The 23343-nt window shown below is 37.1% G+C and overlaps 1 protein-coding gene across 4 annotated transcripts in view; it reads left to right on the top strand.

Annotated features, from left to right (window-relative positions):
* The first annotated feature begins 3950 nt into the window (after positions 1–3950).
* The window catches only part of LOC106052743 (A disintegrin and metalloproteinase with thrombospondin motifs 7-like), a 50098-nt gene continuing 30705 nt past the window's right edge, over positions 3951–23343 (top strand). The window contains exons 1-9 of one of the 4 annotated variants that reach the window (XM_056004970.1): positions 3951–4008; positions 7723–7808; positions 10233–10438; positions 11401–11496; positions 13319–13523; positions 14502–15058; positions 17936–18013; positions 21396–21541; positions 22197–22246. In XM_056004970.1, the coding sequence (XP_055860945.1) occupies positions 7751–7808; positions 10233–10438; positions 11401–11496; positions 13319–13523; positions 14502–15058; positions 17936–18013; positions 21396–21541; positions 22197–22246 (1396 nt within the window). In that variant the 5' untranslated portion in view covers positions 3951–4008; positions 7723–7750. Of the gene's footprint in view, positions 4046–7722; positions 7809–10232; positions 10439–11400; positions 11497–13318; positions 13524–14035; positions 14160–14501; positions 15059–17935; positions 18014–21395; positions 21542–22196; positions 22247–23343 lie in introns of those variants that run through there. The other 3 variants (XM_056004971.1, XM_056004972.1, XM_056004973.1) reach the window with 3 other exon arrangements.

Genomic DNA, 23343 nt, shown 5'->3' with positions numbered 1-23343 from the left:
GTGTTTTTTTTACCCAAATTACGATACAAAACTGGGTTTGGATGGACTTAGAATAGCTAAGGACAATTATGAAATTGTAATATCTTTGTCGAGATATCAAACCAAGATTTCAGTGTCGGGAGCCTAACGGTTAACTGGTTACTCTTTATGTAGTATTATTCTGCAAAATAATGGACATTAGGTTCTTCAAAATATATAAAGAACGTATAAAACGTATATTTGGTTGTTTATAAAAACGTACAAGTTTTAATAACTTTTAATTGTAGGTTTCAAAAATAATTAGAAGATAATGGATGTTTTAGATTTTTTATAATATACAATTGTAAAATATTTATCTATATATTATGCCTATTTAATTCTAAAACTAAAACAAATATTTTTTTATTATAAAAAATGCAAAAATTTTCTTTAGAAAATGTCAATAGAGTTCTCTATGTCACTCTGTTACGAAAATAATGTACGGAAAGGTCAACCTTCAAAGGTAGATAACTGTTGGAAAAAAGGTTTATCTATTTTTAATATGTATAAGTATTACTAGACTAACAATTTTAAAGGTCAACCGTAAGAAAATATGACACATAAAACCTTTTTTTTTGTTTTGCTTATTCTTTTAGAATAATCTATAACGTCTTAGTTATTTAAAGTTACAGATTTAAAAAACAATGTTTATAAAGTATAGCCGAAAAAGAAGATTAAGATTTATCATTCAAAAAGAAAATTTATTTAAAAGTAATTTATATAGACTACAATTTTAAATGTTCATATAGGACGTGTGGCTTTGTCCGTTAAATGGTGGCTTTTGAAGCCAAAGGTACGAGGTTCAAATCTCTCTGTAAGCACAAACATATACAAATTTTTTTTGTCGAAAACAAAAAACAAAAATCTGTACAACAAAATGGTAAGTAAATAATGATAATTTTGTCTAAATATATATATATATATATTCTTAGAAAAAAAAACAATAGCAAGTCAAATGTATTGTTTTTTATTGTTCATATACATTTTCAAAAAATGTTATGTCTTAAAGTGAACAGATATCTAGAGCTTTATTTTTTCTTTTTTTTTTAGGAAACCTCAGCTTTTTAGCTTTTGACTTCAGTTGTCTAGCTTAGTACATCCTAGGAATCCTTGGGCTTTTGCCTCTTTTCTTTGCCTCTTTTTTGGGCTCTTGGCCTCTATATTGGGCTTCTTTTTTTTTTTATTTTTTTTTTATTTAAAAAAAAAAAAACAACACACAAAGCATCATTCTAAATTACTAATAACGCAAGGAAAATTTCATAAAAAAAAAACATTTTTATCAAAGTCATATTCCAGGATTTACAGTATAAACGCGGAGTAGGCTGCATCGAAGATCCATAAAATGGTGACAGCGGGGAGTCCAGAAACTGATGACAGCAGAGGTTCAAAAAAATGATGACAGCAAAGGTCAGGAAAAAGGTGACAGCAAAGGTCCATAAAATGATGACAGCAAATGTCCAGAAATTGGTGAAAAAAACATTCACAAAATATTTTGAAAGTGTTCCTTTTTAAGATAAAATTTATTTAGATTATTATTTATTGTAATATTGTTGTTTTTTTTTAATTTTCTGTTTTTGTTTTATTTTTTTTAACAATTTAGTAGTCCATTTGGTACATTTTCATGAAATCCTGTCCTGTTTGGGTTGTCTTGAAAATTTATTAATTTGGTCAAAGGGATGTAACCAAAAGAAATTGTCAGCTTGCATCTTCCAGTCCTAATTGTCTCTCTTGTTGAAAAAAAAATTAATAAATAATTTATAGGTAATTTTTAGTAATTATAATTTTAAAGCAAATAAATGATGTATTAAATACATACACATGCACATTTTTAATAGTTATTACTTATACAAACACACACACCAATACATTCAAACTTATTTTCTTCATTGTTTAAACAGGCGTTGAACGTTGTCCAAAGTTTATATATGTCCTCCGTTAATGTCAGGGTTATGTATGGAATAATAAAATGCAATGTTTATTTGTTGTAACTTTGGTATGAGTTATATCCATGTTTTATGTACTTTGAGGTTATGAATGTGATAAGTCTGCACGTGATGTAAACTTATTTTCTTAATTTTCTTTCTATGTGTTTGAGAAAGAAAAAGTATGTTTGTCATTCGTTATCTCTGCAGAATGGAAGACCACCGCATCCCTAAACGACTCTTGTATGGCCAACTAAGCGAAGGAAAGCGCTCTCAGGGTTGTCAAAGATAGCGCTTCAGGGACACCCTCAAAGCTTCTCTGAAGGCGTTTAGCATAGATCCAGCCACCTGGGAGACAGAGGCACATGACAGAGCATCATGGCGTCGCGCTGTGAAAACTGGCTCACAGGTTGCTGAGGAAAAAAGAATAACGCTGGCAGAAGAAAAACGCCAGAGAAGAAAAGCAAGTCAAACGACACTAGCTCCAGCTGGAATAACCTGCCAAGTGTGCGGCCGAACATTCCGGTCTTACATAGGTCTCACCAGCCACATGAGGAGGCATAAAACCCCAGTGCAAAGCCCTCAGCCCCATGGATGACAAAGTGGTCATCCTCGAACCACGATGGACGAACTATATCTATATATCTCTTTGTGGAACAAGAAGTTAGATCGTAATAAATACAAGTGTATCTGAGATATTGTATTTTGAACGTATTGAAAATTGTATATTTCAAGTATGATTGGCCATTCATTTTTTTTTTAAAGTATACTCTTATAAAGATTCAGTCTTTGTTTTGTATTCAAGTAATCAATCACATTCCATGTTTGTAAAAAGTTAAGACTAGTGGCCCTTTTACTGTCATACGAAAGTACACACGACTTGTTTTGTTTGGTTATTAATTAAAGTAGTTGGATTTCCTTTCAGAATTTGCGATCTATACAGTAGAAAATGATCTGATCATCAATTTAATGCCTCTTCAACAACGCGATTCTATAATCTACCGCCAGAACGTATCAATTTCTCTCGACTAACAAATTATCATACTATTGATGTTTTTTTGTTTTTTGAGTTAACAAAAATGGGCGGTAAAAGTCTCGCTAAACAGGAGGATCGTCTCTACCATTTATACATCCTTCTTTTCCTGTTTCTTAATGTCACTTTATTTAACATGTTCAATTACACATTTATCATACTAAAATTGACCCAGTGGACAAAAAAAACGCTTTAGGGACACACTCAAAGCTTCTCTCAAAATCCTCAGCCTTGACTCAGCCACCTAGGAAACAGAAGCATATGACAGCGCATCATGACGTCGCGCTTTGAAATCTGCTGAAGATAAGAGAACAGCGCTGGCAGAAGAAAATCGTCAGAGATTCTAAAAAGTAAGGTCAATAACACTAGCTCCAGAAGGAATAACCTGGCAAGTGTGTAGCCTAACATTCCGGGCTCACCAGCCACATGAGGAGGCACAAAACCTCGGCCCCCTTGATCTTCTTTTCTTATCTTATATAATACAGACGTTACTTCCAATAAGAAGATGATTACGTCCTATGCGTCATGCATTTAGTCGTGCATATTAACCAATGGCTTAAATTCTGCCAAGTCACTGGTTTTCCTGGCTAGCTCAGGCAACCCATTCCATGCTCTAATAGCACTAGGGAAGAAGGAGTATTTGTACAAATTTGTCCTAGCATATGGGACGAGGAATGTGCCTTTATCTTTGTGTCTTTCTGTGTATTTTATTAAATTTTGTTTTTGTATTTGAAGATTATGAAATGATGATTTGAAAGAGATGTATTTATATATATATTAGTCTATGATTGCCGAAATGTGACATATTTTGTTATGTCCGTAAAAACCAAAAGAAAAAAAGATTTATATACCATAGGTTTGTGTGAAGAGATCTATATAGCATATAATATATAGTTCTGTGAATAATCACCTCTTTTATTTAGAATTTGCAAAATAGGATTGTGTTATTTCTAAACTTTGAAAAATAAAGATCAATACTTTTCTGAGACTGAAGAACGATTTATATGTTTCCTTTACATCTTGAGTTAGAATCTTGTATGAATTCTTTCACATTTAGATTCTAGGTCTAGTGGTAATTAGAATTTAATAAATTGTGGGATATTCTACAAGATCTGTATCATGAAACACAGACACAGTAAATCACCTGAACCTTGCAAAAAATTACAAATCTATAGATTAGATCTGAGTATCTCCTAGTCAGACTCACTCAGACTAAAAAGTCCACTAGATTACTAGATCTATCTATTATTTATGTATAGAAATGTAAATGATTCAATGTATATCTATACCCCCCTGACCTAGATTTTAGCTAGACCAAGATTTAATTGAAATATTGATAACACGATATAGGGACCTAAGTTTAAATTAGAAACTGCAAAGAAATAATAATGTCGTCAAGTCCGAAGATTAATGAGGAATGCAGTATTTCCAATGGCATAGAAAGCAAGCATTGCAAGCTCAAGATCTGTAAATTTTTTAAAGTTTCAGTCCTTCAAAAATGATGACTGCCTGGTCGTGCGGTTTGCGCTCTGGACTATCTTTTAGATTTACCGATGTTTCCAGGTTCAAACCCTGCCCGCTCCCATCCTCCGTCGTCCTTTGGGGGGACTCTGAAAGAACATCCGAAACATGTCAAACATTTTTCAAATATAACAAATCTGGGTATATTTAAAAATAGAATCTGTGCATTAAAAACTGTAACGTGATGGTGGAAGCTACATCTACTTTTGGTTTGAATCTAGTTCCATTTAGAGCTAGTTTTAAGTGTTGACCTAGATCTAGAACTTAAAGCCGTATAATATCGAGCAAGGTTAACTAAACAATTTCCGTTTTATCTCTAGAGGAGCATTTATGTCTAGATCTGTTAATGTAAATCTATATGATGTAGATCTATATCAGTGGTTCCCAAACTTTTTTGTCTCGTAGACCCCTTGCCATGTTTTCTTTTTTTCGGTAGACCCCTTGCTCAACTTGCAACTTGCTCAACTTGCACATTTTTGCAAATTCATTAACATTTTTTTTTAAATTTCTAACGGTAGTGAGTTGAGGAGTGAAAAAGTAATTTAAAACTACACAACTTAGGATATTATGTTTAATATACGAATTTTTCGTTCTATGAAGTAGTCTTTCCAACATTAAATATTATTTAATTAATTAATTAATTAATATGCCTTAAGTATCATTGTAAAAGGTTTCGCAAAGAGCAGTTTTTCGTGTATTTCTTGATCTTTCACGTGTGGCTCAAATGTTGAATCTGCTGAACTGTTTTCATTAACAGGAGATGGGTCAAAGGCGAGTAACTGGAGCCTAAACCAGTAAACTTCGAGCAGGAAGGGCTCATTAGCCTTGGCTTGCTACCCACCTAGCAGAAGGAAAACTGAATTCAAACCTCTGCTGCCTTGCTACTACACCAAAACATGGGAAAGGTCTCGTGGGTCAAGCCTAAGGAAATATAAGGAGACGGTGACCATTAGCGCCATGTATTTCTGGGCCGTCCCCTCTTTCTCTTTCCTTGGGGGTTCCAGGTTAGGGCTTGCCTTGTTATGTTGGATGCAGGCTTGCGAAGGGTGTGAACTATCCATCTCCAGCGTCTCTGAAGGATATCTACTTCAGTGGGCTGCTGCTTTGTTCTTTGCCACAATTCCTCATTCAAGATCTTGTCTGGCCAGCGGATCATAAGAATTTTCATCAGGCAGGTATTGATGGATTGCTGGATTTTTTTCACGATGGTGATGGTGGTTCTCCAGGTCTCCGCGATCTGGGAGCAGATTGGCAAGACGTGGCGACAGTTAGAGAGATTCGCCCAGAACTGAGATGCCTGGAGGCAGCTGGTTGGTAACCTATGCCCAGAAGGGACTACAGGCATAGATGAGATGAGATGGTGACCATTAGATAGTTTGTAGCACACAGCGCTACACCTTGTCAGACCAAACTGTATGTATGTATTTTGCAAAGATTTACATAAGAAGCTTTTAATTTTATAACTCATGCCACTGAAGTGCCCTTGAACTGTATTGTTGCTTAAAGAAATTCTTTTAATAATAACAGATGTAGGTTTGTGGAAAACGGCTGGTAGAATCAATAATTGACCTTTGCTGTTTTCCGTATTTTGCTATAAGAAAAGAAATCTTGTAAGACTCTCACAAACCATCATCTTCTCTATATGATGTCGAACTATGATTTTGCGGGTCTATTTTGAACTTTGAGTGTTCGAAAGTTTTTAAAATCTTTATTTTGTTAGGGTAGCATTGTCTCAGATGATCTTCCAGCGAACCTGGTTCATATCGTCATAAAAAGTCACTTGGGCTTGTTCGACAAGGAAGGAATGAATCAAAATTTTAAATAATTGTACTGTCTACATTTCTTTTTTTTTTAGTTCTAAATATTATTTACATGTAGACCAAATTAAGCTATTTAAATAAGTATTGAAATTGATTACAACAATTTTTCATTTGAATAGCAGGATGAATATTTAAAGGATTAACGAAGGTACATATCATATATTAGTGTAGGGAATAATTACATTAGTGGAATGTGAACATTAAATGTGCTTAAACGAAATCTATTATCGTAGACCCCCGTGGGCATCTCATGGACCCCCAATTTAGTTTTTTACTTTCGTGGACCCCTTGGAGGTCTTCGTAGACCCCTGGGGGTCTATATAGACCACTTTGGGAATCACTGATCTATATCCTTAGGCTATATGACTATATCATAAATATGGCGCACAGTCGCTTATTACCTTACAATTAGAGTATAATGACACTATAAATTGTAAACAATTAGCACACATAGGCTGATAGTATATTATGGCCTCCTTAAGGCGCGAAGCGAATGTTTATCATCTGATGGTGGATGAGATGAAAGCCTGGCATTAGATGTGTCGGAACGTCGTTTTAAAGTTTAAGTACAAACATAAGGTAAGTGTTTCGAACCCTGGAATCTTCTAGTGTGTTAGACGAATGTGATGACCACTACACTACGAAGACTCGAAGACTCGTGTATGTTTACATATTTATATATAAGATCGGAAAGTCTCTTTGTAAATATAATGGTTCCTACAGGATGACTTTTACAGTGGGAGGCCCATCATACCATTCTTGTGCTCATAGTCAGGGGTACCTTGTTACGCCGCTGCGCTTGTTAAGTCCTAAATAAAGCAATTTATAATTAGAGCTTCATAGTCTCTATATATACATATATCAGGGACCTGATTCATTCATTCATGCACTCACCACTCAACTATCTTTGAATTATCCACTCAAAGTGGACTATAAAATATAGGACAATGTGACCTTGCTTGCCTTGGGTCTAGAACAACAAAGATATATTCACGATTGAAGCCGCAGCGGTTTAATGTACCAAACAAGAAGTCAGAAAACCAAGAAGTATAATGTGTGTAATTCTGTACATTAGTCAAAAGACAAGAATTGAATGTTCTTTATAAATGCATTAAATTTGCAAATAATGGGAAGCGTGGTCAAGAGGTCAAGTGCGCTTGAACTTGGCTTGGCTTGGCTACCTAGAAGGGGGCTCGAGGTTCGACATCCAACTCAGGCAGAGTTGTGTTTACTGAGCGGCTAAAGGCAGCACGGAAAACCAACTCCTCCCCCCCCCCCCCAACTGGTCCACAAATGAGATTGGACCAAAAGCGCTCTGAGCATGCTATAGCATGAAAGTAGCGCTATATAAAAGCTATAATAATACAAAAAAAATTTTATATTGCAAAAAACGTTTATATATCAACAGACTGTAATTGAGAGAACATATTGGAAGAATGTCTATTATTGTTGTAATTTTCTCTGTTTTCATCTGTCATATCTCAAGTACTGACGGTCAGTGTCATCTATTAATATAAACAGTATTCTAATAACTTAAGACTCTACTGTTCTGCCTTATATATAAATAACGTCATTAGAATCTCTCGTGTTATGAAGTATTAGTAGCGAGATTTTTATTTGGGTAATAACGTGAGAGTGTATTACCATGTATAAGAGCTCATTAGAGTCCTTTTTTTAATTACATGTAAAAACTATCCAATAACCTTGTGCTAAAAGGTATTAATAGTGAGTGACACATTTAATGCTATACCCATCGAGTTGTTATATTAAGCTCCATAATTTCTTTTCTATAGCAGTTTTATCGAATTATTTGTTTCGTTTAAAAGAAACTTTCAATTGTAAAACTTTTTATAATTGAAATTGTGACGTGAAATGTTTACGATTTGGTATAGTTTAACTCTCTTCAATCCATAATCCTTATCAGACTTATCCTCCTGTAAATGATGTTAAATGGTGTAATGCTGAGGAATGCGAATGTCGTGGAATGCTGGGTTCGTGCTTCCTGGAGTACTCTTGACACGTGACAATCTATAAGACTTGTCTTCCGATCCGAAGATTAAGGAGGGAGTGCAGTATTTTACGTGGCAACGCAGCCTTGCTGTCATCTACTTAGTTTGTCACACCCAACGCAGACATAACCGTGTGTCTTCCTGTGGTCGGTTTGGGTTCTCTTTCCGCCTGCCGCTGAGAGAGGTTCTATCCAAGGCAATAGAGGAATGGAGAGAGACGGTCAACTAATCATGTGTGGTGCCCCAATGGTCCAACAGACAGTGTTTCCCAAATTTTTGACCTTTGTGTACCTCTTTTATAATTTTCGTAACGCTGAGTGCCCCACCCCCCAAAAGGATTCATTTTAATAACAATCAAAATACATTATTTCATTCTACACTAAATAATAATGAACGAATAATGAAACTGTTCATACTAAAATATAAGTAAAAGTTTTAGTATAAATAACATATATGTGAATCAATGAGAAGGCTGATATTTGTTTGTGTGATGACCTTTTTTCTTTTGTGACTTAATTTCTAGAAATGCTGAAAAAGCAACTTAATGCACATAATAAGACTTGTCTTCGAGTCCAGAGATTAGTATTTCCTGAGCCCCAGCTGTGACCTACATATTTTGCCACATCCAGGGCAAGCATAACAATGGTCCGCAGGTGGACGATTTAGATTTTCTTTTCGCCGTCTGCGTTTGTCCTCGACAGCGGATTTTCTTTTGGTCTCAAATGTGTATCCCGCGGCCTTCGAGAGTGACCTCCTCGTTCTGAGGCCTCATATAAAGTTGGAAAAAGCAAGACCTTTTTTCTGTTAAAACCGCCTGCACATGTTGCATTTGTAACAAGAGAGATGTTCAAATCTACTCATGTTTATTTTGTAAGACTCCGCCTGAAAGCTAATCCCAACAGCTGCTCTTCCTCCGCATGCAAACAAACGTCTTAGCATGAATGCTGTGTTACTATCAGGCTGATATCTTATCCATTAAATATTTGTATTAAAATAAACTTTGTCACATGTAAATTATGAGTGAGTCTGGTGCGAATGTACACTTTGGTTTCTTATAGTTATAATGTTTTTTTTTGTTTGGTGTAATGCACAAATTGTAAGACAAATTTCCATACGGATAATAAAGATTATTATTATAAATCAGGGAAATACTTAGCCTTCAACTGTAATATAACATCGGTTTGGAGTTTAAGAAATTTTAAAATACAATTAACAAAACTAGGATTGAAAACGTATCATTACCTTACTCAGCATAGTCAAAGAGATGCAACGCGTATCCCCTTTAAAAATTTCCCATACCCCTTCGAGTACGCGTACCCCAATTTGGGAAACACTGGACTTAGGGAAAGGGGAAGATGATAAGGTGGTATAAGCTATGTTTGGAACATTTTCAATCACACAGCATCCCCCCCCCCCCAATTCAGCAGTTGTGTCTAAAGCAGCGGTTCTCAACCTTTTATGCTCGGCGACCCCTTTTTACAATCCCCCACTTTGCCGCGACCCCCCCCCCCACACACACACACACACATACAGCAATAGGAGAATAGACAACAACAATCCATATTTTCGATGGTCTTAGGCGACCCCTGGCTAATCGTCAATCGACCCCCCAAGGGGTGTCGCGATCCACAGGTTGAGAACCCCTGGTCTAAAGGAAATATCCGATACTGTTTAAAATCAGCAGACATAACTCGTATAGAGTTACATATTTAAATATTCATCAGTTATTGAACTTGAGCCGCCCTTGGGTAGCTAGCGAACAGTATTTCAGCCACACGATACACATTTTCACTCCACCCATATTTAATCATTGTTATTATTCATAAGAACTTTAATAAAAATAATCTATAGGTGATTGAGAGTGAAATAAATATTGTCCATCAAATTCAGCCATATTTTGTCTCCACAGTTATGCTTCAATATGAGGCGAGTGACGTCACTGGAGATCAAATGCCCGACCAAGTCAATGTAACTTTTAGCACAGAAACCAAATCTCTAACCAAACTTAATCTCAGACGCTCGCGACATTTCAACCTTGACATTCCTCTGTATACTCTGGCCACCGACCAGGAGGGAATTTTCCATAGACATAAAGTGAAAACCAGGCCTAAAAAGGTAAAAAAAAAAAAAAATATTTTACAATACTTTTTTTCAAGAAATAGTTCAAATGGCCAATATTCAAATTAAAATGAAGTAAAACTTATGGTGTGAAACTTACTGGAAAGAATGTGATTGTGTTGCAAGCAGGTGTCTGGGGGTATGCACCCCTAAGTTATTGTGCACATGTCCAGTGGTTTAGTGTGGGATCTAGGACATTTAAGCACTGGAATGTTTGGCACCGGACATTTAGGAACCCGGAAATTTACTTACCTCGCTCGGTCAGACTATATCAACGCTACTCGTTGATCAGAAACATGAAAAGGACCAAGATCCCCGTGTGTAGTCGCTGAATGAGCTTTTTATGTTGTGTCTGTTGTATTTATGTGTATGTTTCTGTTGCGTTGCCTGGATATGAGAAAAGATTCCTTGTAATCACAAATTTCCATAAGTATCAATAAAGTAGTCTTAGTCATAAATTAAATTTTAATGAAAATGAAGCCACTCTTAAATAAAAAAATTCGTATTTTAAACATCCTACAGCTAACAAGAATATGTTTCTATAGATATACAATGAATATAATGAATATACTTGATTAGTTCTTAATTAGTTATAATCTCAGACTCGTTAGTGGGGTCTAGAGTTCGTATCCTGGTGAACTTATGGATCCAGAGTATGTCCCTCATCCCACCCAAATTTAATCAGTGCCTGATATTAGCTGGGGAGAGTAAAAGCAATGGTCGTTCGGCTGGCCACACAACGCTCTCATTAACTGTAGACCATAGCAACATTTAAATTGTGCATCTACTCCATCTCTGGGATTTTTATTAATATTTTTTTTAATTTAGACCATCCTACGTACAGGACGGATACATAACTGAGAGATGACTTAATGTACTTTTCGTGTGTTATCGCTTTATAATCCGGTATTTAATATTTTGTCTAAATTAATAGATGATCAACTTTCTCGTCATTACAGGATCTAGGTTTCTACCAAGATATCACAAACAAGGCTGTTTTTCGTATCCAAAGGTCTTCAGAGAAATTGGCGAACAAGAAATCTAAATTTTATTTGGTCAGTTTTCCACAAATGGCATTTTCTGGGACGAATCAAGATGGTTTAAACTTCAAGGACAGAGGCTCTTTCAGCTGGGACGCGGACCCAGACGCTATGCAATTTCTTGCATAATCAGCTTCTCTTATCGGCTAAATATGTATCTCGTACTATGTAATAGTAATGCAACTAAGCGACGAATAAATTCGGTTTTATATTTATTTAATTTTAAGATCATTATGTGAAAATTCCGGATAATGTTGTGTGCTGGCCTACTTCAGTGTAGAACGACTATGGTTCATTACTTCATGTGTCAGCTGACCTTGATGATTTTTCAAAAGGTTTAGATAATAGTGAACAAATAGATGCTATCTTACTAGATTTTTCTAAGGCTTTTGACAAAGTTCACCACCATAGTTTGCTTAAAAAATTAAAATATTTCGGCATTAATGGTCCACTGCATCAGTGGATTAAAGATTTTCTGATAGGGAGAGAACAAACTGTAATAATAAATGGCTCTAAATCAACACCGATAACAGTAAACTCAGGTGTACCTCAAGGAACAGTCTTGGGTCCACTACTATTTTTAATTTACATAAATGATTTACCAAATTGCATTACTTCAGGAACAAAAGTCAGATTATTTGCAGATGATTGCATAATATATAGAACAATAAAAACAACACAAGACACAGATATTTTACAAAGAGAATTAGATGAATTACAGAAATGGGAATCAAATTGGAGCATGTCTTTCCACCCAGAAAAATGCCAGTTGTTAAGAGTAACAAAAAAACTAAAACAAATTAATTCCACTTATCTTATTCATGGCAAACCAGTAACACAGACTAAAAACGCAAAATACCTAGGTGTTATAATAAATGAAAAACTGTCATGGAATCCACATATTGATGAAACTACAAAAAAATCAAACAAAGCATTAGGATTTATTAAAAGAAATTTCTATAAATCAAATAAGAACATAAAACTAAAATGTTATTTAACCTTGGTTAGGCCAATAATAGAATATGCATCCTCTGTTTGGGACCCCTCAACTCAAGAAAACATTAAGAAACTAGAACAGACACAAAATAGAGCAGTGCGATTCATCTTAAACGAATATTCACATTTGACTAGAGTAACACCTTTAGTAAAATCACTAAATTTAGAAAGCCTTCAGGACAGAAGGCTCAAAAGTAAAGTAGCAATCATACATAAAACACTGAACCATAATCTTCAAATACAAAAACAAAATTTAATAAAATACTCTGAAAGACACAAAGATAAAGGCACATTCCTCGTCCCATATGCTAGGACAAATTTGTACAAATACTCCTTCTTCCCTAGTGCTATTAGAGCATGGAATGGGTTGCCTGAGCTAGCCAGGAAAACCAGTGACTTGGCAGAATTTAAGTCATTGGTTAATATGCATGACTAAATGCATGACGCGTAGGACGTAATCATCTTCTTTTTTGAAGTAACGTCTGTATTATATAAGATAAGATAAGAAAGCTATGGACAGCGAACAAGAATTAGCTCATCTCTGGAACAAATTCTTGCCAAACGAAAAATGGTTTATTCCTTTACCGCCAAAGCGAAAGCCACTTTAACCTACATAGATTTGGACGATAGTGTTTCTCCAAAATAGGGCTCCACAGGCTCATGAAAAAAATGTCTACTAGATAAACCATAGTCGTTGTACGACTGATGAAGGCCAACTAAGCACAGATCTTGAATGACGAGAAATACAGAAGCATTTTCAATATATATTGAAAAAATTATGACTTTGCAATTGATACTTATTTGTGACGCTGTAAAGACATGCCAACTAGTATCGTTTCAGAAAGGAGAATTTCTTCTCAACGCCTCCAGATGTCTCTTCGACTCAGAGAGAAAGACCTTAAAAAAGCCTTGGAGAACTATGTCCCTCAAAGCGATGCCTCATTCAACTACTAGACCTTCTTCCACGACAACATTCGACCAATATGTTTATAATTTAGAAATACTGAAAACCACAACGTTTGATTTGTTTGACGCTAGAATACCTCGTAAGTCACGTGACTTTACATGTTCTTGTGTGAGTTTAAAAAAAAAAAGTTACATTTAGTTACAAAACATTAACATCAACAAAAAAAAAAAAGCGGCTTATAAACTATAGCTATACAAACGTTCCATGTACCTGGTCAGCAATGTATTTACCCATTTTTCAACGGATATGGTCTTAAAGACTGTAAATCTTCATTTTGTTTCCTATATGAGCCCATGTCTATTATAAAAGTTTTTGACATTCCTTCAAATATAAGATCTCGCACTTTTGAAGCAACGAATTAGATGACAGTGAGCAGGGTTCAAGGTCAAGATGACGTCAGGACGGGAAAATCGTGGGCGGGGGAAAATTTTTCCTGTTTTCTAATCATTCATTAATTCTTAAGGGTTGGTATGGCACGATTAGGAATTAATTATTTGTTTCGGAAATAAGGGAAGTTTTGACTTAGAGACAATGACGTGACTAGTAAAAACAATGATTAGTTTTAAACAGAACGAAATATCAGCCGATGTAAACAGACTACTTCCAGGACGCCATAGAGATAGGAAGCTTGTTATGAACGTTGAGAGTTAGCTGACATTCGAAAATAGATAACTATAAAACATTATATTTTCATAAGCGATTTGCTGGCATAGTGGTTAGTGTATTGACTTGAGGAGGCTTTAGACCTCGAGTTCGAAATTAGATAGTTCAACTTAAAAAAAAAAAATTCAATTAAAAAGCGATCACCCAGATCCTCACTACTTTCTCTCCTTACGCCAGAGAAGTAATAGCATCATAGCGTATTGAGAAAGCTAACAGCATGACATTGTGCTAAACAAAAACAATTGATGAAAATATTTCTAATCGCACAGATTTATTTTTGTTAGTCTAGATCTATTACAAATTTTAATTAGATAACTGATCCAAACTAATTGATACAGCTACGCTTTATCTCTTTTTTTTTTCAAGTATTATCATTATGTCATGAATGTCACAGCGCCAGAAGAAAAAACTGTGAGAATGAATGCCATCAACATTAGAGACATGCACATGAAAAGCTCAGGACGTAAATCTAACCGGTCAAAACTGAGGTCAGCCCCACAAAGCAGACGTCGCCGGAACGCAGTGCTGGACTACTACCCACAAAGCAGACGTCGCCGAAATGCAGTGCAGGACTACTACCCACAAAGCAGACGTCGCCGGAACACAGTGCAGGACTACTACCCACAAAGCAGACGTCGCCGGAACGCAGTGCAGGACTACCACCCACAAAGCAGACGTCGCCGGAACGCAGTGCAGGACTACCACCCACAAAGCAGACGTCGCCGGAACGCAGTGCAGGACTACCACCCACAAAGCAGACGTCGCCGGAACGCAGTGCAGGACTACTACCCACAAAGCAGACGTCGCCGGAACGCAGTGCAGGACTACTATGTGGACGTGGCGGCGGTGATTGACTACAAACGCTACTCCATGTTCTTAGCACAAGCGAACTACGATAACTTCACGGCAATGCAGAATATTCTAGAGTACTATGCTTTTGTGTTTAGTGCGGTGAGTTCTTCTTAGCAGTGGTTCTCAAATTATCTAAATTCGATAGCGCGCGTGATGTTATAGATGTTAGTGCAGAATGTCTATAAATGTGTTAGAAGAGAATGAATGAGAGGTCGACAGGAAGTAGATATGAGAAACATGCGCGGAATAAGTGTATAACAATCATAATGAAAAGAAATGAAGTGTGTACAATGTACAGATATCTTTTCAGTCAACACGGTGACAAAGTCGCAGTAGAATCTATTAGAAAATATGTAGCAAGATATTACTTTGAATAACAACTAAATCTATACAAACTTTTATAAGGCATTAACTCATTGGTTAAAGATATTTTTTTTTAAATAACGTGAAGCTCAGAAGTTGGAATTGGCTCTTTTGAAAAATCATTTTCTAAGTCTAAGTTTGTTCATTTCACGGATTTCGTTTCTTCACAAAGCAAGACTGTCATGTGATGTAACAGGAGGCAGGAGCGACGCTGGTCGCCCACTTTTAAGGTATGGAAACGCAACATGAAGCTCTTCAAAACGGACACGAACAGTTGGGGAAAAAAAAAGAAGCCCTGGATAGATCCTGATGGAGAGCAAGCATAAAGGAAGCTTGGCTGGATTAAAGACGGGTTAGTTACTAGTAGAAGTAGAAGGAAAGGTGAACGTGATTCATCATCTTCTGATTACAAATTCTCAACCTATGACCAAAGTTGTGTATCAAGAATTGGACTCTTTAATCACACAAGGCATTGCAAAGGGAATTGCCTATTACAAAAATACCACAGGAATGTGGTGTCAGTGGATGGCTGCCTGGTCTTGCGGTTTTGCGCGCTGGACTGTCGTTTGGATTTATCGATGGTCCCGGGTTCAAACCCTGCCCGCTGCCATCCCCTGTCGTTCTGCAGGAGGTTAGGACTAGGAAGTAAACTATCTTCAACTCTGAAGGAACATCCGAAACATGTCAAACATTTTACAAACAAAACAGTGAATTCTATCAATATCTTATTAATACGCCTATTTGCGTGTGCTGCAGCAAAAGTTTGTCAGTTGGTAGAAAACTTTTTGGAGTATCCGCTGTGCAAAATAAAGTTCGTGTGGATAAGCTAATGTTCTTAAAACGTTACATGCTCACCTACGTGCGAAGTTTAGCAATGCACAATCATATTTTTAAACCCTTCTTTTACTTAGTTGGCTATTTGGAAGTTCAGTTTAGTGTCCTTGACCTCGTTTAGCAGCTTGAGTGCGTCCTTGACCTTGTTTAGCGACTTGAGTGCGTCCTTGATCTTTTTTAGCACCTTGAGTGCGTCCTTGACCTTGTTTAGCAACTTGATTGCGTCCTTGACCTTGTTTAGCAACTTGAGTGCGTCCTTGACCTTGTTTAGCAACTTGATTGCGTCCTTGACCTTGTTTAGCATCTTGAGTGCGTCCTTGACCTTGTTTAGCATCTTGAGTGCGTCCTTGACATTGTTTAGCACCTTGAGTGCGTCCTTGACCTTGTTTAGCAACTTGATTGCGTCCTTGACATTGTTGGGTGCATCGTGAAAATCTCAAAAAATGTGACTTTGTTTCTTATTTCGTTGAGAGGTGTGTCTTGGCTACCTGAGAGGGCCCGCGTTCCAATCCTCATATAGACTATGCACAATCATATTTTTTAACCCTTCTTTTATTTAGTTGGCTATTTGAAAGTTCAATTTAGTGTCCTTGACCTAGTTTAGCAGCTTGAGTGCGTCCTTGACCTTGTTTAGCAACTTGATTGCGTCCTTGACATTGTTGAGTGCAGCGTGAAAATCTCAAAATGTGACTTTGTTTCTTATTTCGTTGAGAGGTGTGTCTTGGCTACCTGAGAGGGCTCGCGTTCCAATCCTCATATAGACTATGCACAATCATATTTTTAAACCCTTCTTTTATTTAGTTGGCTATTTGAAAGTTCAATTTAGTGTCCTTGACCTTGATTAGCAACTTGATTGCGTCCTTGACATTGTTGGGTGCAGCGTGAAAATCTCAAAAAATGTGACTTTGTTTCTTATTTCGTTGAAAGGTGTGTCTTGGCTACCTGAGAGGGCTCGCGTTCCAATCCTCATATAGACTAAGAAATGTATATCCGAGCTGAGATCACCTCAAAATAGATCGGGCCAGAACGCAATGCTATGAGTACTATACAGAAATTATATCAATACTTATAGCCTACTCTGTGGCTTTAATCTGATAGTGTTGTTTTTTTATTGTCTGTACATTTTCCTAAATGAAATTAGCTTTAAATTTCATTTTTCTCCATTTAAATTTTTTGACTAATTTCCTGACTTGGATTCAAATTTTTCAAAAAAGTTGTTTATATATCTTTATGAAACTTGGCACATATCTAGAATGGTATGTTTCGAGCGAGCAACTCCTACTACTTTGGCTTTAATTGAATGAAAAGTTTTAAAGTCATGGTCATTTAGAAAATTTTATTTTGATGTTTTTACTTACAAAAAAATACAATAAATAGAATAAATATTTTCAAAGGGTAATACACTTCAGAATATAATAATTTTAGTAGGGCATGTTGATAATATATGTATAAACATATTTGCAAAGTTACAGCTCAAAATCTTTTATACTTTTTGAGAAATCTGTTCCCAAATTTGTGTTACTATTTATAGTAACAAGTAGCGGTGACGTCATTCCAAATGTCAAAATTGACATTTGACTTTTTTAAAACTCATTTTATGTGTCTATCAAGTTATTTGGAAACTTTCATGGCCGTGGTGCTATTTTAGGACATACTTTGGTTTTAAGGTGAAACCTCTCCCTTAAGCTTGATAAATACGTTGTTCCAGAGTCTTGCTTTAAATGTAGATCCACATATAATCTTGCAACTGAATTTCTGTGAAAAATGTTTCTTTTTCAGGCCGATATGCTGTATCAAGGCATCAAACATCCAGAGTACACGATTCATATTCTTCTGAGTAAAGTATACGTTCTTCAGGTAGTGAAAATAATTAATAGTAACTAGCTTTATTTGTTAAAACATACAATTAGTGGTAAATTCGACCACGAATAAATTTTAATATAGTATACCTGATGACAAAATAGCCAAACTGCAACGTATACAGAACAACGCCGCACGAATAGTACTTAAAAAAACAAGACAAGATTCTGCTACTACTTTCTTGCGCATGCTCCATTGGCTTCCCGTGAAAGCGAGAATCGATTACAAGGTCGCCACACCTTGTCATCAGTGTATATATAACAATGAGATGCCCTTGTACCTTAGCGAAGTGATTACTCCATATGTCCCCCAGAGAGCACTGCGCTCAATGGACTCAACGCTTTTAGTGGTGCCACGTTTCTCCCTCAAAAGCTACGGTCTGCGGGCTTTTTCAGTGCACGGACCAAAGGTTTGGAACTCACTCCCCATTGATCTCAGACAGACAACATGCTATACCACTTTTAAGAAGAACATTAAGACCTACTTGTTTAAAACTTTTTTAGATTAGATTTTTATATCCATTGTCGTGTTTGTGTTTGTAATGTTATTACAGCGCCTTGAGCCTACATTTTGTTTGTTAACAGCGCTTTATAAATAAAATTATTATTATTATTATTTATATATATAGATTACATTTTTGTAGCAGTGTTTCTCAAACTTTTACCGAAGACTCCTCTATGGTACAGTTTCCCTTTTCAGACCTTGCGATCTATAAAGCAGATGATGTTCCTTTACCCCATGGTTTACGAGTAACAACACCCAACCGCATTTACTTTCTCTAACTAAAGTCAGCCACAGCGCCCCGGCTCCTCGGTAGATGCCAAAAAAAAAGTTTGTTCGCGATGTAACAGATGTCTAGATCACTTTGAGAGTCGCTCAATGTCTAAGACAGCATTTATTCCATTTTATTAATCTCCTCTTAAATTATTTCCCTGTTACAACATTCAACCATAACACAAACCCCCATCCTCCTGTCCCTCGTTAGTTTCAACTAGATCCAAATCACTTAACCACATAAAAAGTTGCCCTACTTTTTTTTTTGTATCCTTATCTCCCCTTGACATATTGGAGACTCAATACTCGCGAGTGGTAGCGCTGGACGGTTTCGAGAACCCTTCGACACACGGTGTCGCCACTGCATCGAGACCGTAGAAACAATAGACCACATTCTTGACGAATGTCGCGTTCTGCATGAATGTAGATCGAGACAAGGATTCGAAAGAGAGAGAACTAGTTCGTCTGCTGCATTTGGTCTAGTCCTTGTAAGGGGACAAGGCGACCTTAAAACTTGCTGACCGCTTCCTTTCACGTGCTCTAAGGGAGTTATCTCAGCATGGTTCGTTGCTGATGGGGTTTCTGATTCGGTTGCGCTGGTCTATGATGCCCGGGTACTCTACTCAACGTGGCACTCGGGTGGAAACGATCGTTAAAGAAAGGGATTCGGCAAAATGAGTAGCGACACAAGACTCCTGTGGGAGTGTCTAAGGGAATGCGAGGATGGCTGCCTGGTCGTGCGGTTTGCGCGCTGGACTGTCGTTCGGATTTATCGACGGTCGAGGGTTCAAACCCTGCCCGCTCCCATCCCCCGTCGTCCTGCGGGAGGTTTGGACTAGGAAGTAAACTATCTTCAACTCTGAAGGAACATCCGAAACATGTAAAACATTTTACAAACAAACATGCGAGAGATTTCTCATTGCACAGTGCGGAGTTGTTTATAAATATTGTTACGATCTCTCCTACAATCCAGGCTCTCTTCCAACTGCACCACCACACGACACAACGAACTTAAAGAACCTCACAACTCGGGGCTCCAAAGTATCAGTCAGTTTAATTTCAAATACATCGCAATTGGCAACAACATTAACACTGTCTTTACAAAAACCTAGTCTCTGCTCCGCACTGACTTCACACACCGTGCTGGTTCTCGCCTCGTACTGGTCACATAGCGAGGTAACGTGAAGTGCAGTGATTCTGACACATTCGCTCTTATTTAGTGTCCCTACTGGCCTCGAACCGTCTTGACCACTCCAGTTGATCACTTTCGCCCGTGACTTGCGTGCGTAATATTTACGACACTGGTCCTTGCAGAACTGGTTGACCGCTCGTCCTGCGCTGGACTGTGGCGATTTGGGTAGGCTAAAAACACACAGCACTACCCCCATCTGTGTTACCACCAGGTCTACAACAATATATATCAATGGCTTGGATTAAACTGTAGAATTAAAAAAAACAACAACTTTGTAAGGCCTTTGTCTATCTGAATGTTTTTAAGTTTCATAAATTTAATTTGAGAGTTGTGGTGTACGCATAATAAATTAGACCTTCTTATCTCACAAGGTAGCCTAACATAACATTTAGAGGTTTGGAAGTGCTCGTAAGAAATGCAGTGTTGCATTTGTTACCTCTTTCTCTCCGTAATTATTTACCACATTCTGGTGGAATCAACGTTGCTATCTCAGTTAGGAGAGAAAGAGTTAAGAGTTGGACCTTTTCAAACTCCATCAATAAAAAACAACCGATTCAGCAATGAAAAAAAATATTTCCATCAAACACAAACAACTTGTTTTAATCATCACAAAAGAGATACAAGACACCGATAGCAAAGACAAACAGACACAAACACTCTTTTGTTCCCCTGGCAATCAAATCATTAAATAAGAACACTCTGGTATAGACTTTGTCACATGTAAATTATGAGTGAGTCTGGTGTGAATGTACACTTTGGTTTCTTATAGTTATAATGTTTTTTGTTTGGTGTAATGCACAAATTGTAAGACAAATTTCCTTACGGATAATAAAGATTATTATTATTATTATTATTATTATTATTATTAGATGTAGCAGAACCAAAAGCTTGACTAACAAAAACTATCCGAGCACAGAGATGTAAGAATAAGGATCATTGACTTTACTTATTACTGACCAATGGCTACTAATTACTGACCAATGATTTTACTTATTACTGACCAATTACTGACCAATGACTTTATTAATTACTGACCAATTACTTGCCTCGTTTACCTGTTATAGTACCCACAAAGTTTTTAGTAATGTTTGTGTGTTTGTTTGTCATGTTTCGGATATTCCCTCGCATGTTCAGAAGATAATTACATCATATCCCCAATTGTAGCGAGTGCTGGTCCATTTTCATTGTCATTCTACTCTCTATTATTTTCTTCATGTCTTCCGGATAGAGAGAAATTTTCATTAGTTGGCTCATTCTTCTATCTTGGTCCCAGATTGTCTAGTTTTTCATTGCCCACGTTTTAATGTGTGCTGTTGTTCATTGAAGAACCTGACAAAATTAGTTTGAATTATTTTTGTTTCTGTTCGAAGAAAACTACCGAACATTTAAAAGAGTAACCGATTTTTTCTCCAGACGGTCACTTCGTCAAGTTTTATTGAGACGATCGCTGGCGACGATGAGATGAATGGGGACGCAGCGTCCAATAGTATAGAATATTTTACCGTAGGTGCTGGGCGTGGCATCGTCGGCTTTTATGATCACGTGATGCTGTTCACTGGGTAAGTACTTCCCTACCAGAATTAGTAGACCCCCCCGGCCCCCCCCCCAAAAAAAAAAATAAAGGACAAAACTGCTATGCGTCTTTTATTCCCCCTCACTGCGCTATGATCCTATGACCCTATGATCTAATGACCCTTTGATCCTATGACCCTATGATCCTATGACCCTATGATCCTATGACCCTATGATCTTATGATCCTATGACCCCATGACCCTATGATCCTATGACCCTAAGATTCTATGACCAGGTGGGAAAGGGAAGGGGGAGGGAGAAAGCGACAACCTAATTCTCTCTACAAAGTATAAAGGAAACTAGTTCAAATTACACCTCACATCTGTCAAGTACACTTTCTTTCCCTTGTTTGAGACCAAACAAAATCATTAATTAATTACCATTTGTTCAATTAACTAATAGGATTTTCTTTTTTAAATTGATATTTGTTTGTGTCAGGTACAAGAAATAATTGTGTAAAATTTCGATTTGATCCGAGATTGGGTGCAGGAGAAATTGAGTGTACAAACTTTTTTTTTTTACCAGACAGACAGAGAGAGCTGATATAAGCTTTGTAAAAAATAGAGTCATGTTAATTTAGTTTCGTACATTTAACATTAATGAAGAAACAATATCGCATCCATTTTGTTTTCGCATTCCAGTTATAACCTCTTTAGAGTGGACAGTAACTATAATAAAAAAGATACCTTAGGTAAGTGCTCTCTTTTACAGTTCTTTCCTGTCTTTTGACAGTACTTTTAATGCACGCATGCATGTGATACATGTTTCGGGTGTTCCTTCAGAGTTGAAGGTAATCTACTTCCTAGTCCAAACCTCCCGCAGGACGACGTGGGATGGCAGAGGGCAGGGTATGAATCCGGAGCCATCGAGAAAACCGAACGACAGTCCAGCGAGCATACCGCCCCGAACCGGCGCCTTCGACGTCACGGAGGTCATGCCCGAACAGCCATGTAGTGGGAAACTATGGTGTAACGCTTTGGTCATATTTTGAAAATATTTCCTTTTTTTTTTCGAATGGTTTTCACTGCCTTCGTCTCTTTGTTTTGACGGTTGACTTCATTAGACCGTGATTAAAGATTAATAGTCAAAATTTGCAAATCGAACAAGTTAATTTAAAGTTGTTTTAAAATTAATTCTTCACTAAGACTAAGACTGCTTTATTGATCCTTATGGAAATTTGTTGTGATTACACCCAGCGGTTCTCAACCTTTTAAGCTCGGCGACCCCTTTTTAGAATCCCCCCACTAGGCCGCGACCCCCCCCCCACCCACCCACACACACAGCAAAAGAAGAATAGACAAAAAACAATCCATATTTTCGATGGTCTTAGGCGACCCCTGGCAAATCGTCAATCGACCCCCAAGGGGGTCGCGACCCACAGGTTGAGAACCCTGTTACACTAATGAAGCCGTTTGATGGTCTATGATTTCTCGTTCAATCTATTTCCTGTAATGCTTTAATTATTGGAACGAGTCTTTCTTCCAAGTCTAAACTTTGCACAATCAAGGTCTTCTATTCACAGTTCAGCTCATGATTTCTACTTAAGCTTGTGTGCAAGATGTTTCATAGACGAGTATTTTTTTTTTGGTCCATTTCCGTGTCCTCTGTAGTGTTCACTTTTTAAAGCTGGTCAGACATCTTGAGTTATTCATTTCCGGCATCCAGGGCCGGCCTTTGATTAATCGAGGCCATAGGCCAGGGGTTCTCAACCTGTGGGTCGCGACCCCCTTGGGGGTCGATTGACGATTTGCCAGGGGTCGCCTAAGACTATCGAAAAAAATGGATTGT

Source organism: Biomphalaria glabrata, chromosome 11, assembly GCF_947242115.1.
Source record: "Biomphalaria glabrata chromosome 11, xgBioGlab47.1, whole genome shotgun sequence".
Classification (NCBI taxonomy): Eukaryota; Metazoa; Mollusca; class Gastropoda; family Planorbidae; genus Biomphalaria; species Biomphalaria glabrata.
The sequence above is the reverse complement of the archived record's forward strand: the minus strand, read 5'-3'. Positions and strand labels throughout refer to the sequence as shown.